The 16,533-nt window shown below is 48.5% G+C and overlaps 1 protein-coding gene across 3 annotated transcripts in view; it reads right to left on the reverse strand.

Annotated features, from left to right (window-relative positions):
* The window catches only part of TBC1D30 (TBC1 domain family member 30), a 956,754-nt gene that overhangs the window by 747,425 nt on the left and 192,796 nt on the right, over nucleotides 1-16,533 (reverse strand). For all 3 annotated transcript variants that reach the window (XM_069629763.1, XM_069629762.1, XM_069629764.1), the window contains exon 2: nucleotides 4,255-4,419. In XM_069629763.1, coding sequence (XP_069485864.1) covers nucleotides 4,255-4,419 — 165 coding nt within the window. The remainder of the gene's footprint in view (nucleotides 1-4,254; nucleotides 4,420-16,533) is intronic.

The following is a 16,533-nucleotide window of genomic DNA, read 5'->3' on the forward strand; positions in this document are numbered from 1 at the left end:
CACGTGGCTAACAGATCCGTCATTCTGTCCCCGGTCAGGTACACTCTGCAGTCGATCGTGTTCCAGCGAAAACCCAGGAAAATCCGGTCCTGAGAGAGCTTCATGGAAGATTTCCGCCAGTTCACCGACAGCCCAAGATGGAACAAGAGCTGAAGGAGAGACTGGAGATTGCCTGCTGCTGCCAGCGGACAAGGGCTGCGTAAGAGCCAGTCGTCCAAATATGGATACACATGAATACCCTGGAGACGAAGATGGGCTATAATCAACGACCTCATCTTTGTGAAGACAAGTGGCGCCGAGCTGAGGCCAAAAGGAAGCACTCGAAACTGGAAGTGCTCCTCTCCCAAAGAGAATCAGAGATCTCTCCTGAGTGGGTTCCAAATCAGGATATGCATCCATCCACCACGCTGAGCCAATCGCCCATCTGCAAGGAGGAGCGTAGCTGGCTGGGCGTGATCATGTTGAATTTCTCTTGGGGTAGGAAAAGATTGAACTGGGAAAGGTCTAGGATGGTGCGCAGGCCAGCCTGGTTGGGTTTGGGCACCGTAAACAGCCGGGAGTAGAAGCCCTCCCCTCGCTCCCCAAGGGGAACGGGTTCCACAGGTATGAGGTGCAGAAGTTTCTGAACCTCAGCTTTGAGGGAGAGCGAGCCCGACAGCTGAAAAGGAGGGTTGAGAGGGGGTGGTTAGAGGTAAGCGGAAATCCGCCCGAGCGTCTGACAAGACCCATCTGTCTTCTGTGAAGGTCTGCCACGCCTCCCAATGAGACGCAATGCGTCCTCCCACCGGGGTTTCGTGCGAGCGCGGAAAACCCTCATTTAGTAGGTTTATTGGTGGCGGTGCCACCTGAACCTGAGGAGGAGGCTGAGGAGCGGCAGAAAAACCGCGTCTGTTGTTGCCTACGGCGGTTGTTCCCCGCAGGGGTATCCACTCTGCAAGATATCCGGTCGAGGAAGCCCCTTAAGCCAGAGGAAGGTCGACTTTGTGACAACGGTCTCTGGGTTTTGAAAGGAGCCTTAACCAGGACAGACAAGGACTGAGCTGTCTGAGTGCTATCCTTCGTCTTGGTGAGCTCTACATCTGTTCTAAAATGAAAGAGCTCCTTCCCATCGAATGGAAGGTCCAACACCTTGTCCTGCACTTCTTTTGAGAATTTAGTTGCATGCAGCCACGCTTACCGTGGAGGTATCAACCCCCAGCATAAGGCCCCGAGCCGAGGTGTCTACGTGATGAGCCGCAGCCTCCAGGGGATCCTGGGCCAAGACCCTGGCGTCGGATAGGCCTCCTTTAAAATCTTCCAGCTTCTCGACCGGGATAAACTCCTCAAACTCCGACAGACCTTTCCACATCTGCATGTTAGCTCCCGCTAATATCAATTCAGCATTTGCCTGCCTGAGCTGCAAGGCCGAGTTGGTAAAGATTTTCCTCCCGAGGGAGTCGAGGAGCTTGTCCTCCTTTCCCAGAACCTGAGTAGCCATCGTGGAAGAGGATGCTGCAGGCCTGGACTGCAAAGTGGCCGCAGCCACTACTGTGGAGGAGGGGGCAGACAAGACGACAGGGCCACCTCTTCCGAAGAATGCAGCCTGTATCTCGTGTCAATTTTCTTATTGACAAAAAGTCCAGAGTGTGGCTTTTCCCAAACTCTGCGGACCTCGGCCAGAACGTCCTTCTGCAAGAACAGGCCCTTACGCTCCAAGGGAGACAGGGTGAATGCCCCAGAAAGCATGCCCACCTGCGGAGCGCGTGCCTCGGGCACTGGAACATCTAAGAATTTCATCATGTCCAGTACCCGGTCATGAAAAGCTCCAATAGAGCAGGGAAGTTCCTCGCTGTCCTGATCGCCTTGCGCGTCATCCGATAGGTCAGGATACTGCTGAGCCGTGTCAGGCGCTGCCTTGTCCACAGGGGACAATGGAGGCAAAGGCAGAAGAGTCGGGGAAGGCACCGTAGGCAAGGGAGGTGCGGGCGGAACCACCGGAGGAACGGGTGGGGCCGGAGGCGCGGGCGGAACCACCGGAGGAACGGGTGGGGCCGGAGGCGCGGGCGGACATATCTCCCTAAAAATCCCTTTGAAATACTCCATCATGGGGTCGGTACGCATGAGTGTCTGAAATTTACCGAAAAAAGCGTCCTCCGGGGACTGTTTCGGAACCTGAGGAGGCCTCTCATGAGATGGACAAATCCAGGGACGTAACGGGGAAGGGTGCCACACTGGCCCCTCCACCGACGTATCCACATAAATCAAAGGGGCTGCCCCTGCAGGCAACGAAACGATGTGCGGAAGAGGCATCCGAGCGTTCCAATCGTAAACTGGCCGATAAGGATGCGCACAAGGGACTCTATGTTCAGCCAAGGGACCAAGCCCTACACCTGAGGCCGATGGCGTAGTTGTAGGGGTAGCACCCAAAATGGCCGCTACGTTCGTGGTGGGAACGGGCGCCATTTTGTCCTCATCTGAGGGGAACTGCGGCACGTGAGGCAGGGGTCCCCGTCGATGGATCAGGGGTCTTAACTTTAGCCTTAACGTAAGGGACCTCAGCAGAGTCGGTACTGTGAGGCCTGGAATGTTTTTGTGACATACCAACCGCCAAATTAGCCTTCGAAGGAAGGACCTCGGCACTGCCGATAAAAGAAGAACTTTGCTTCCTTGCCCCCTCAACAGTTCTGGTGTCGCCGCAATAGCGGAAACGTTGAGAAACAGCTTCCACCGACAAGGCCTTGCCAGGCCTCTCAGAACTGTTGGTAGCTTTAGCCTCTGGACGAGGGACCTTGGACCCGGGTCCGGTAAAAGCCTCATCTGCGTGGGCCTCGAACATCCGTTCGGTGACAGCAAGCCCACCCAAGGCCTCGGGGCGCACCCCAGTCTTATTTTTGAGGGAAGCCGATAGTGAGGCCTCAGAGCTAGCTCCGGTACCCCACCACTCAGTAGAACTGGGTCCACAAACAGCCCCCACAGGAGGGGCCTCGGAGCGTGCTCTGTTATCCACAGGCCCCATGCGGAGACCCTCTGAGAAAACTCTGGTATAATTATAAGGCCCAACTAGTACCTCAGGGCAAACCCCGGTGACAGAGCGATCAACGCCCCTCCCGGTCCAGAGGAACCTGGAAAGGTATCCCCCGGCAGGGGTGCTCTGAAAAGTAAAGAACTTACCGGGCGCTTTTCTTCTCGTCGATGAACGCCAGAAAATGTGAAGGAGGAGTTCGTCGGAACACCTCCTCCCACCGCTCCAACCGACGTTGAAATGCCCGGACCGAAAGGGAGTCGCAGTAAAAACAGGAATCCCAACGGTGATCCGGACCCAAGCACTCTAAGCAAAGAGGATGGGGATCCACCCTTGCGAAACGACGGTGACAAGGTTAACAGTCTGGGAAGTCAAGTTTGAACGACAGACAGACTAGTACACGATGGCTAGCGAGAGCTAGAGAGGAAAAAAGGAAAGAAAACCTCCTGAGGATGCAAGTGCGTCCAGTCCCGAACGAGCGGAGAAAAGGACTGATGGGCGATGCGTGGGGCGGAGCTAAGGTGGGCGGGGTTACGGCCGTGTGCCGGGCCCCGCGCAAGAAAGAGAGGAAGGACACATATTTGAAAACATTTTTGGATGCTTTTTTCGAAGTGCTACGGTCCCGTCCCACAGGACGGAGAGATGTCCCATAAGTATGGAGGAAAGGGGACGTAGGAGTATAAGTAGTGTGCAAGTCCTTGCTCCGAAGTCCTGTTAAATCTAGCATTGGCTAACCCAAAAGTTTTGGCTTGTGTTTGGTATTGGATAGACCTTTGTCAGATGCTGCCATCATATGCCCAGGGAATCAAACTATTTACAACTGTTACCATCTTAAAGCTAGGTAGTAACATGGCAGCGACTGGCAAATACCTATCCAATGCCTACACAAACTTTGCCAATGCTTAATTAAGAGGTGGAGCCCAGGTCGTGACAAGAAAACATCGATTTAGAAAACTTTCCCATACATGATGTAGCGAAAGGGGTCACACGTATACACAAATGTGTTCACCTCATATAAAGCTATCGACCCAGAATAATCCATACAGGAGTAAAACTAAAAATGTGAACGCAAAAACAAAACAAAAAAAGTATATATCCTTAACGAGGCTACTTTTCAGAATCAATCAAAAAGCCCTTGAAAATGTTCCTAAAGCGTGAAAATGATTTATTAGAAAGGTCGGATGCCCATATCGATAGTGTAAACATATCAATATTCTTAAAAATGGAACCTGAAATGCATGCAATGGACTTACGGCGTTTCTGTGAAACCGCTTGCAAGCATGCGGTGACGATGTCACAGTTCTTCTGCTGCTTATGTTGGAGTCTGTCCTTCTGCCGCAGCTGTCGTATCAGCTTTGCCGACTGGACACTAATCCTGTAATTCAGTTCTTGTCTAATGGCCTTCAGGTCGCTCACATCTGTACAATAAAAGAAAAATCACACTTATCAGATGGCAGATCTTACATGTACGTCACATTTCAAGTCAACACAATATTTTGACTTTGTAAATACTTTGATGACATTTCTATTAAGTATTGATATCCAACAGCTTCCGTGTAGAAATTCTACAACAAGGCACTAGAGGGCTCTTCAATGAAAACCAAAAGGAATTTTCAAGAATTCTTTTACAATAGCTCAAAGTCGATAAAGAGAAAACGCCAAAGAATGTGCGCATCACAGGAACAGACTAGAAACATTTAGCGGGAAAATAAAAGCACACGAAGAAGAAGGTGATGGCAGAAAACAAATAGTCGCGGGAGAACGTGGAGGAAGGCTATAAGGAGAATTGGTGAACTATCAATTTAGAAAAATAAAGTGCTATGTAAAAGTTACATTTCTTAATTAAAATACCAAGACGATTGATAAAAGTGCAAAAACCAGTGAAAAATCCCGAGAAAAAACACAAGGGCAAAATCTAGCGGGAGAGCCCTGAATTCATTATGCACTATATATATTTTTCTATTAACATTTCACAGTGCGACTATAGACAAGGTTACATCAAGCCTTACACAGGAAAAGGCAAAAATGCCACCCTCCAGCCCCTTTAAACCCCCCCCAGACTAACAGCCCCCCGAACAAATTTGGCAGGCCACTGAAGTGGCTAAGTCCGAACATTCATGTCCCATTTCATGATATTTTATCAACATTTTTTCTGTCAATTTCACCGGAGGTCAGTAATGCAGAGGCTACAGAAAAAGGTACTACTGTGCTCCTAGTCCAGAGTCCCATTTCCTCCATACCTGGACTAGGCATGCAGTGTTCACTATTGTTAGTAATCTTTGCTTACTCCTACGCTCTAACCCCTTTCCTCCATACCTTCAGAGATTCCTGTACATTTATTAGATGAGGCGAGGATATTACAATTTCCATCTTAGTTTAACAGGTTTCTGAGGCTGCCTTTCTGAATTGAGCATCTTGTCTGGAGCCTCATCCACTCAGTGGTGCCTGCAGGAGGCAGTTCGGCCCAGGTTTCTGCCTTGGCAATGGTCATCATTCAGATTTACGTTCTCTTGGGAGACAAATGCCACTTTAGGGCTCACAAGATGGGCATGAAGTCAAAAGATTACCCATCTCGAATTAGTAGACTTCGAGGCATGGGAGCCTTTGTTAGCATTGCAGAATGTAGCAAAAAGCCTTTCCGATGACCTACTCCTTTGCCATGTCGGGATAACACTGAAGGGCTGTCTTCATGACTACAATTGAGTACTCTTTCAGCCTCAAACAAAGTGTTTGGGATGAAAACGGTTAGCAGTATTTCCTAACTTTGATGGAAGTCCGAGATCACCTTCGGGATAATGCATCAGTAGTGTGGAGGAGCACCTCTCTCAGATATGTCTTGCAGAAGTGACTACCACAAGAAAAGAGACCAGACTAAAACCAGCAGAAGCCGAAGGATTTATTAGGATGACAATGGGGTCCTACAGAGGATAGGGCAGCCTTCTCAGGGGAAAGGGGGGACACAGCACCAAACTGGCATTTAACCACCAGACTGGTTATTTAAAAAAAAGCAGGTACTTTTATCTCAATTCAGATGAACAATGCCAAGACATATGTCCTGTCAGATTATATCAGTGAGCCTAAGAAATAAGGTTTGAAATAAAGGAGAGCACCTCGCCCAAGGAAACAGAGGATTCATGTGACTCCCTAGGCACCTTTTGCAGGGCCTAGGACACAAGCTCCTTTATTGAGAATGAGCGGACGTCTTGCTTGCTCCCTGTTCACTGCGTATATGGCCTCTGGACAGTCCAATATGGCTTAGCAAGATCTCCTCAGGCACCATGATGCAAAGTTCTTTGATCGGGGGTGGTGTAGTGATCCACCATTTCAAACAGATGATCTGGCTGGCATGGGAGGCAAACTGAAAGAGGCATGGATAGGCCCATCAGGCCAGAAAAACAGAATCTTGAAGGCCCCCACGGTGCTATGAAGATCAGGGAGCATCTGCTGGACCTCTGAAATTTCAGGAGTGCCTGATGGAAACAAAAGCGTGTGCACCCTCCTCTGGATTCTCCAGAGCACACCTTAATTAGTCTGATCCCTGGCCATCTCTTGACATGTATTAAGGGATTGTTTTGTTTTGGGGCATGATAAATAAGCCCACCAGAGAAGTGCCCCCAAAGGGCACATAGTGTTGAAGTCAGTTCCTGATTGATTTCCCATTCACCATTCGCCAAAGCTGCCCCTCCCCCCCCCGTCCCATCCGCCAGAGCTCAGGGAGTCTGCCTTGCTGTTCACCAATTCTGGAAGATGGACAGCCTGAAGATGTATTCCTTGGCAGAATGCCCAGAGTTTGGAATTTGTACTACCGTTTTCTTTATATAAAACATTAATGTAGAGCTGTCTGGTCGAATGCAAACTATTTTGTTCCAGATGTTGGGCAAAAGCGCTTTGAGGATAAAAAGAAATGGCTCTCAGCTCAGGACATTGTTGTGTTAAACGAGATTCTACTTTGACCATAAATCCAAGATCTGGAGGTTGTCCCGGTGGCTCCCTATAACAGGAGAGAAGAGTGATGTCAAGATTGTAGCTTGAAGGATAGGTTACACCAAGGGAATTCCAGCTGTAATGTTGCTTGGACTGGACCAACAGATAAAGTCTGGGCTCATTATCTGTGGTTGAGGATCTGTAGCCTGCAAACATTATTCCCTACAAAACGGGGTCCTTCTCATCTTTAGATGAGAAATAGGAATCATCAGGATGCAGGAGGTATTGAGACCTAGCAATCTGTAAATACCACACTGCTAGTGCTGGATCCTGAGAAAGATTGAGCATGTGTGTTGAATATCTGTCACCCTAACTCTTGTTAGAAATACCCTGGTGCTAGCCATGTTCCAACAGAAGCCAATAAAGACCGTCAAAGAGAATTCCCCAGGGCAACAGAGGCCAGAGTCGAAGAGAGTACAAATTCAAGATGATCCTCGTCCACCTGCACTTTTAAAAGCCTGTTGTGTACATGTATGAATATATGTAGACACCCTGGAAGCGGAGAAACCCAATAACTCCTGTCATCATTCTTGTGAAGACACGCTGTGCCAACTTCAGGACTTTACTGGAAATTAGAGTTCACAATGAGAAGCGTAAACATTTTCTGTCGGCTAGCCATATGTGAAGTGTCTTTCAGATTTCAGACATGTATCACTGGTCAGGCCCAGCCTGGGTTACCTCCTTTCTCACTGACCGACCCTCCCAGGTCCAGCTTAGGTCTTTCCTCTCTTCTACCTCTCTCTCTACATGTGGTGCTCCCCAGGGATCTAACCATTCTCCCTTGCTTTTCAACCACTACCTGGCACCTCTTGCCCACCGCATCGCTACATTCTGCTCTTTCAGTGTTATGCTGATGACACTCAGCACTCCTTCAGGCTCCCCTCAGCCACCTCTGCTGCTTCTCTCATACCAGACTGTCTGGCTACAAATTAGGAATGGTGTGCCACCAATGATCTCTGCCTTAATGCCAGTAAGACTGAGATCCTCCTCATCGGGACAGCAACTCCATCCTTTCCTCACTCTCTGGCCGCCCACCCTGGGCCCTCTTCCTGCTCCTTCCTGTGAGGCTAAGAATGTTGGTGTCATCTTCGAGTCCACCCTCTCCTTCTCCTCACATTTCTGACATCTCCAAGCAGTCACACTATCAGCTGCACCTCCTCAGAGGTATTCCGCCTTTTCTCACTTTCCCCCACGAGCCGTCTAACAACACGGGTTGACGAACGCTAGGGGAAACAGACGTTAATGAGAGACCAGCCTGGTGGATACAGGTAGGATTTACTAAAATACCTGTATAATTCCACAGTGTGACGAACACCGGTTGAAATCAAAACGGAGTGTTCTCAACTGAAAAACAACCTGCATCCATCAGTCCACACGAACGCGCTTGGCACTCTTTTGTGGTGAGTTTCTTTTTGAACAAGCAGAATAGAAATAACTGAACATCACCCAAAAGGTTGGCATGACATAATAGTGGGACCCAGCGCTATCTCAGCGACTGGTCCCACATTATGTCATAATAAATAATCATTCACTATAAGAAGGAGTTCAGACATAAATTTCTCTTTAATTAAAAGTGTCCTTCCATTGCAGAATGGACACAGGATGTAATTGAAAGTGAGCGACCAAACAATATACAAGAGATGGACTCTCCCAAGACTATGTGTCACTGATTAGACACACATCTAAAGGTTGGTGACTGTTCGAAGCTGAGAATATTACAAAATGAACAATATTTCATTAAGGAATAATTAGATTAAGTAACAGAAACATATTTTCTATTACCTTTAGATGAACTATTGAACATATCTGTTATCTACATCTGAAGAAGGGCTCAAGCAAGCCCGAAACGCGTAATGAAGGATAAGACTGGTCTTTGTAAGGAAGAATCAACCACTGATACCAGTTGCCAGGAGGGTCTCACCAGATAGGGGTCTATATAATGTAGTGACAATGTGGCAGGGGTGGAGGAGGGGGGGCGGGAGGAGAGGAAAACAAAAATGCAGGTGTCAAAGACATCTTTGTTAAGGCTGAGAAAAATAGACACGACTGCACACCTAAACGTGTATATGTGTAATCTTTGGGGCAATCGAGTAAAGTAAGGAGGTGCAGAGGAGAAAGACACAACCCTGAAACTAGGTTGTGATGTTCAAAAAAAGCAGAAAGGAAGGGTGTCTAGGGGCTGTGGAACCCTTGCGGCCCCTGCACACTCAAATTTCTGTCCAAGGACAGTCAATCAATACAAAGGTTTCAATGTTACTTTGATTAACCAATTAAGAAATACTTAATGTCTATAGAAAGATAAATATTAGTCAATGAATAAGGATGAACAAACATTTCTTCCACTTCTTCAGATAATATATGATCAACAACTTTCAAAATTGTTCACTATTTTATTCATACATGCTACGATTCCTGTAACTTAATTACTTTTTTCAATTATAAAGTCATTGTAATAGTCCATATTTTTACAATATTCATTTCATATTGTAAAATGCAGATAACTTTCTCTGTATATGGTTATGCTGACTATTCGTATGACCACTCAATGCGTTTCGGGAAATACTTTCCCTTCTTCAGGAGTAGTCACGTATCTCTTGAGCACTTGTTACCCACTACACTAAATTGGCCTTTAAATTTAGGATTGTAGATGAAGACACGTGGCTATCCCAGTAGAATCATCCATCATGCCTATAAACGAGCGCAACACTCCAACAGGGAAAGATGCCTCTTCCCAGAAAAGAAAATTAAAGAAGATGAGATTACTTGCGTCAGTACGTACAGGTAGAGTCCCATCAGTAATGGCCTCAGGAGAATAGTTAAACATTGGCACATGCTAAAAACAATCGACTTCAACCCAGCCACCCCCTGATTCGCCTTTAAAAGGCAGAGAAATGATAGGGATATGTTAGTGCACACATACCCAATCAAACTGCATAAACGACTCCCCTTTGAATTATCCACTGTGGTGCAGGACCCCAGTGGCCATTTTGTGATGATTCGAGGTACACTCTGGGGGGAGACAATGGCTATTCTAGCGATATATTCCCCACCGGGATTGGGGGAGGCTCTCCTGGGGGAGGTGACGGCCCTGATGGCGCAACAACAGACGGAGCTGTGGATCCTGGGAGGGGATTTTAATGGCATTATGTGTAACACTCGACCTTTGCATCGGCGCTCGGTCTGAGCGACGTGTGGAGAGAACTACACCCAACAGACCGGGGATTCTCCTTCCACTCGGGAATACACGCATCCCTATCCAGGTTAGATCATTTTTTCCTCCCAATCCCCGAAGCATATAGGGTAAAGGCGGCAGAGCTCCTCCCCCGCGGCATATCAGATCACTCTCCCCTCGAGGTGACGCTCCACACCGAGCGTCCCCTGCCGCCCAAAACATGGAGATTAAATAACTACTACCTGGGCCTCCCGGAATTCGTGGAGCACATTACTGTAAAGTCAGACGAATTCTTCGAAATTAACACGGGCTCGGTGGAGGACCCAGTGATACTTTGGGAAGCACACAAGGCGGTACTTAGAGGGGAGATGACGGCCTGGATATGCAACAAAAGGAGAGAACAGCATAGGAAAGTAACTGAGGCGGAGGCTGAGGTAGAACAGTGGGAAACCAATTACATCGCCGACGCTACCCAGAAACACACCGCTCCCTGTTAAAAGGCCAGAGCTACACTGCATAATACAGCGCTGGATAATGCCAGACAGGCACACAGGGAGTCCAAAACCAGAATTTATGAACAGGGAGATAAAGCGGGTAAACTATTGGCATGGCTGGAGCGACGGGAGGAAGGGCAGAGACATGTTAGATCAATTACAGATAACCCAGATAGACCTGCGCAAACAGACCCAGAAATAGCGGAGGCATTTGCCAACTTTTATGCCTCGCTCTACGCCGCTCCAACGGCCCCCACGGACTCATCCCTTCTGGAAGAGATCATGCTCCCGCAGTTGTCGGAACCCCAAAGAGCACACCTAGATAGGGAAATAGACGAAGCCGAGATCGCGGAGGCCATGACCCAACTACAATCGGGGAAAACACCAGGCCCAAATGGCTTCCCGGCCGAGACCTGGAAGAAGTTAGGCACCAACAAGATGGCGGCCCCCTTCATGATCTGTTCCTAGCCGCCAAGCCGCAGGGCACCCTAGCCCCGGACCTACGAACCGCCAATATCGTGGTCATTACCAAACAAGGGAAACCTCCCGACCAATGTAAGTCGTATAGACTGATATCGCTAATTAATAGCAAAACTAAAATCCTGGCCAAAGTATTGGCAAATAGGCTCCAAACGGTCATAACGGCACTGGTCCATCAGGATCAATGCGGCTTCATGCCGCAAAGATCGACCAGAATGAACCTGTGACGTTTACACCTGCTCCTGGAAAGGGCCCCAACCCTTAATACACCACTCGCATTGCTTGCAATTGATTTTGAGAAAGCGTTCGATTCGGTGGTATGGGCAAGTCTCTGGTCAATAATGAGACGTATGGGCATAGGCAAAACCTTTCTCAGTTGGGTTCAACTTCTATACGAGGCCCCCTTGGCCGCAGTTAGAGTAAACGGTTGGACTTCTAGAACCTTCATACTGGGCCGAGGCACTCGACAGGGCTGCCCACTGTCCCCCCTTCTCTTCGCCCTGGCAATCGAGCCACTAGCCTGATGGCTCCGACAAGTAACTACATGGTGTGGATTCCAATGGCCGAACGCACGGGTGGATAAACTCTCCCTTTATGCAGACGACCTACTGTTGTATTTGAGCAACCCGGACCACGCATGCCCCATCATAGCCCGAATGCTGATGACCTACGGGAATTTCAGTGGCCTCAGGGTAAACTGGGGGAAATCAGTCCTCTTTCCGATTAAAGGTGATCTGGCAATTCCCCAGGTCACCCCATGTCGAGTGGAGAGGGAGGGTTTTCGTTACCTGGACATATGAGTCACTGGGACACTATCAAACTATGTGGTGCATAATTTACACCCGCTGATCGACCGCTTCGATGGTGACGTACAGCACTGGAGGCTCCTGCCACTAACACTCATGGGGAGAGCGGCCCTATTCAAGATGATGGCGCTTCCACGTTTCCTCTATGTCCTGCAGAACGCCCCGCTAGCCATACCAAATTCGGAGTTCACCCGGGTAGAGGGCCTCTTAAGGAAACTAATATGGAAGGGGGGGCAGCCCCGAATAGCACTAGCCACGCTGCAGCGCTCTGTTTGGGAGGGGGGCATAGGAGTCCCACATCTCAGATCCTACTACTGGGCCAGTCAATTAAATATAGTGAATGACCTCCTCCATGGGGACCGAGAACTCCCACATATCAGAGCGGAATTACCTATAACCCAGGATACCCCACCAATCCGAACACTATACCAAAGCCTACCCAGACCCCCCGCACAAACCACTTCATCCCATATCACGACTGTCTGGAGGCAGGCCCACAGACACATAGGCTGGGAGAACAGGATCACCACAGCACAACCACTATGGGGCAATCATATGCTGACGGAGGTTAAAAAACTGACCACATGGACACGATGGGTGAGGGCCGGGATAACAACAGTGGGAGATGTTTTCACGGATGGCGCCATCCTTCCGTTTGAAACACTTCAACAGAAATTTGGAATCCCGGCAGCAGAACAATATCACTACTCACAACTAACACATGCTCTCCGGGGTTACAGGCAAGAACTTGCCAACGCACCAGATTATACACCCCTGGAACGTAACCTACTGCCACAGCATATCCCCACCAAGGTAACGACTATACTGTATAAGGCCATCAATGCATTCGCTACTCCGGAACTGGCCAGCCTCAAAACCAGATGGGAGCAGGATATTGGGGACATTGACCCTGAAGACTGGATTCAGGTCCTCATGCACCCTCGCGAAATCGCAATAGACTCCAGAATAAGATTGGTACAGCTCAAAATACTTCACAGGGTATACTATCCCCGCGTGGCCCTTTTCGGTTGGGGGAGGGCAGCAGACCCCAATTGCCTGAGATCCCGGGGGGAGGAGGGCACTTTTTTTCATCTCCTCTGGGACTGCCCCAAGATCAGAAACTTCTGGGCACAATGCTCACAAGTACTTACAAGAACGCTGGGCTGCACAATAACACTAGAACCCGCAATAATGCTACTGGGTGCTCCGGGTGAAAGCGCCTCGAACAAATAGTAGGGTATCTTTCTCTCCACGGCAATGGGCTTGATAAACCGGGACATAGCACAGAAATGGGGTGCTACGGAATGCCCAACAGTCGACCAATGGGTCAACGAAATGGACATCTGCGCGACAAAAGAGCACAGAATATACACGGCACAGGGGTGCCCTGCAAAAGCTACTTAGATCTGGAGAAAGTGGGAAGAACGTGAAATCTGAGAACTATTGGTGGGCGATGGCGGGAGCACTGAGGCCCTATCTTGAACATTACAGGCGACATACCACTGGAGGTGATGCATAGCGTGACAAACATGAACAGATTAAGAAATCAACCCGGGATGGGGGGGTGCAAGGGGGGAGGGGGGAAACTGTTGATATGTTGTATGAATGTGTTTAAATCACCAATAAAATTTGTTTATAAAAAAAAAAGAATGCAAATGTTATTGGACTTAAAGACAACATACACATTTAGTTGCTTTGATAAGACCATGCCACAGTAATTACTAGACTGGTGGCACCAAAATGCCAGTGTAGCCATGTAATAACAGATGCCATGCCTACTTTATTATAGATGCACGTTAAAAAGAAAGTGGACAAATTATAAGGCCATGCCACATAGTACTGACTGTACCAAAATGCCATTCCAGCCGATTAACATATGCAGAAGAGAAAGCAAGTGCACATAAGCTTCCTAGCACCGGATGTGAAAATACACAGCGTGGTTATATGTTGGTACACATCTGTGGAGAGGGGGCCGATGTGAGCATTTGATTTTTCTGAGGAGGAGGGGCAATGGACGTCTTGAAAGTAGCAGCTTTAAATTATTACTGCGTCTGTGCAAGTACATTTTTTGCAGTCTGCACAAACACAGTGAAACTTTAATGCTGCCAGTTTCAGGAAAGGCTTCCCTCCTCGCCTCTCTACCAATAGCAAATGTGGACATCAGCCCCTTCCAGGGGTGCGCCTAGGCTAAAATTTTAGGGGGCGCTAACTCTTCAATGGTTGGGAGAGGCGCTAACTTCAGGGAATATGGGGGAGGGGCAACCTTGTGTGGGGGCATCTAACTTCTTTATACGAGATGGTGAAGCTTTAATGTTACAAGCAGTTGACTCTGCCATTCATCTCTGAAAGCACCCACTTAAGGACTGCTGTGAGAATGAGCGGTCTCCTGACACAATACCCTGCCAACCATTCCTGGCATGCAAGTGCTAACCCCACATCAAGATTTCAATTGCTTAGAAATGTATGCAAATGAATGCAGATGCCAACAGTGAAATGCTTCACGTTAGTAACTGCAGGGCCTTTAACAGCACAGCCCAGGCACCGTTTACATCTGCATCCTGTTCTGTCTGGCCACGACTCAGCAGATGCCCACGCAGGGGGGGTGCTAGAGGGGCCGCTGGCATAGCGGGCCGCTGGCATAGCAGGCCGCCCCTCTGGCCCCCTCGGCCCCCTGCGCTGGCTCGCCTCCCCTCACCTGTGGGGGGCCGAAGGGGCATGTCCCCAGGGCCATGCTGGAACCAGCTGGCCCTGGGGAGGCAGATGAAATGGACCAGGCTGCAGGAACTAATCTTTGCAGCCCGGACACCAGCAGCCACCCTCCCTCCCAGGTCAGTTGCAGAATTTGGATTTGCACGAAAATGTGTGCCATGGAATAACAGTTCCCTTTGGTATCTAGGAGATGTCTGGCAATATTTCTAATTTGTTCCTCTGTCGCAGGTGGAGTTACAAGGGTGGTGCTAGAGAAGGAAGTACACTGCAGTCCTGCCGCAAGCTATACCCGCTAGCTGCATGTGCCAGGATGGGGTGGGATCGGCACCAACACCAGTAGGGACATTTGAGACTCAACAACAAAGCAGTGGCCCTGTTTTTCCATTAATAGAATAAAAGCATTTGTAGGCCAGACATATGTGTGGCTTGAGCAGGGCTAGGACCGCCTGTTAGGTCGGATGTACGTTGAATGCTCGTAAACGAAAACATCATAGACGAGCTGGGCACATTTTACAAATCGCATTACAGAAATATGAGATTTTCGTGCAATAACCGCCCCCCCCTCTTACTTACCTTTCGGCAGCTCACTTCTCTGTGTGCCGCCGAATCCCTACAGCGCCAGTTCCCTTCACTTCTGTGTATGTGTACCGGTGCTACAAGGTCCTTTTTTTGTTTTTCTTTTCCCAAACTTTGTCTTGGATGCAGGGGCCACCCCCGCTTCCATTATAGCAAACAAGGGTGAGGAGGACACCCCTGCAACCTCTGCTTCCCTTGTTCACTATAATGAAAACCGAATGGTTTAAATGTTTGGCATTTTTGGCTGTATGTAATTTTGGTACAGCTGAAATCCGATAATATAAACCATTTGTTTTTTTTATTTACGAGATGTTCGTGCAATACCGTTAGGATGACTCCAATAAAGCGCCCATGTGCTTCCCAATCAAAAATGGTGTATGTCAATGTTATCGGAGATAACAATGTGTGATGTGATATGATGTATTCCAATGTTTAAGGGTGCTTCAGTAGGGGTTAGCCCTGCTATGTATATCAGGCAGATCGAGTCAACGTAGTTCAACATTTTTTAGGGGGCTAGCACCCAATCACCTCCATGGTGTTGGCACCACTGATTTATGATGGTGTGCAGTTTTAGCGTTAATTCCACAAGGAAGCGGTAGCCACCTGTAGGCTAAAAAAAAAAAAAGCATTGCACGCTTCGTGGTACGTAAAGACTAAAGTATGTGTATTGACACTTTTCGGCATCTGTGTAGGCATACATTTAGCAGTGACCCAGTCTCCTTACCCAAATGGCTTTGACCAGGATTTAAGCTGCCGTTTCTGTCTGCAGAAAAGGCGGTGTGAAAGGTGGTGGTTTAATTGTACAATTGTACTAAACTTCTCCATGTCTAAAGGTCTTCACCAAGAGTGTCTCCAAGCACTTGATTTCTACGCATATCATCATCCCAGCACAGAGCCTTAGATCAGAGTACTCATTTCCCCCTACAACAGGAGTCCCAGTGATAAGACCATGCTCCCCTGCACACCCACGGCAGCCTTTCTCTAATGAACAACGGATACAAGGTAAGCCCATTGGGCCCTCGTATTCATCCAGCAAGCCTACATGCAAAAAGACAAAATATAAAGTAATAAGCCAGTTCTGCAAAGTGCATTTTTTGCAGTTATTGGTGCAGAGTGCACAACTCGGGCTAAATGCCTGAATTAAATCCATTCCATTATCTGAAGCAAATTGCTTTGCACGCACCCGCATCATTGCTTGCCTTGGGTGCTTTATGGGGCATTTATCTTTGTTTTCTGCATCGGCTGGATGGTCAGTGATTTCTGCAAGATGGCCGCCCTGGTTGTGTACATTTCGGCCTGCCATCATTAACA

Source organism: Ambystoma mexicanum, chromosome 12 (genome assembly GCF_040938575.1).
Source record: "Ambystoma mexicanum isolate Mex_15411 chromosome 12, UKY_AmexF1_1, whole genome shotgun sequence".
Classification (NCBI taxonomy): Eukaryota; Metazoa; Chordata; class Amphibia; order Caudata; family Ambystomatidae; genus Ambystoma; species Ambystoma mexicanum.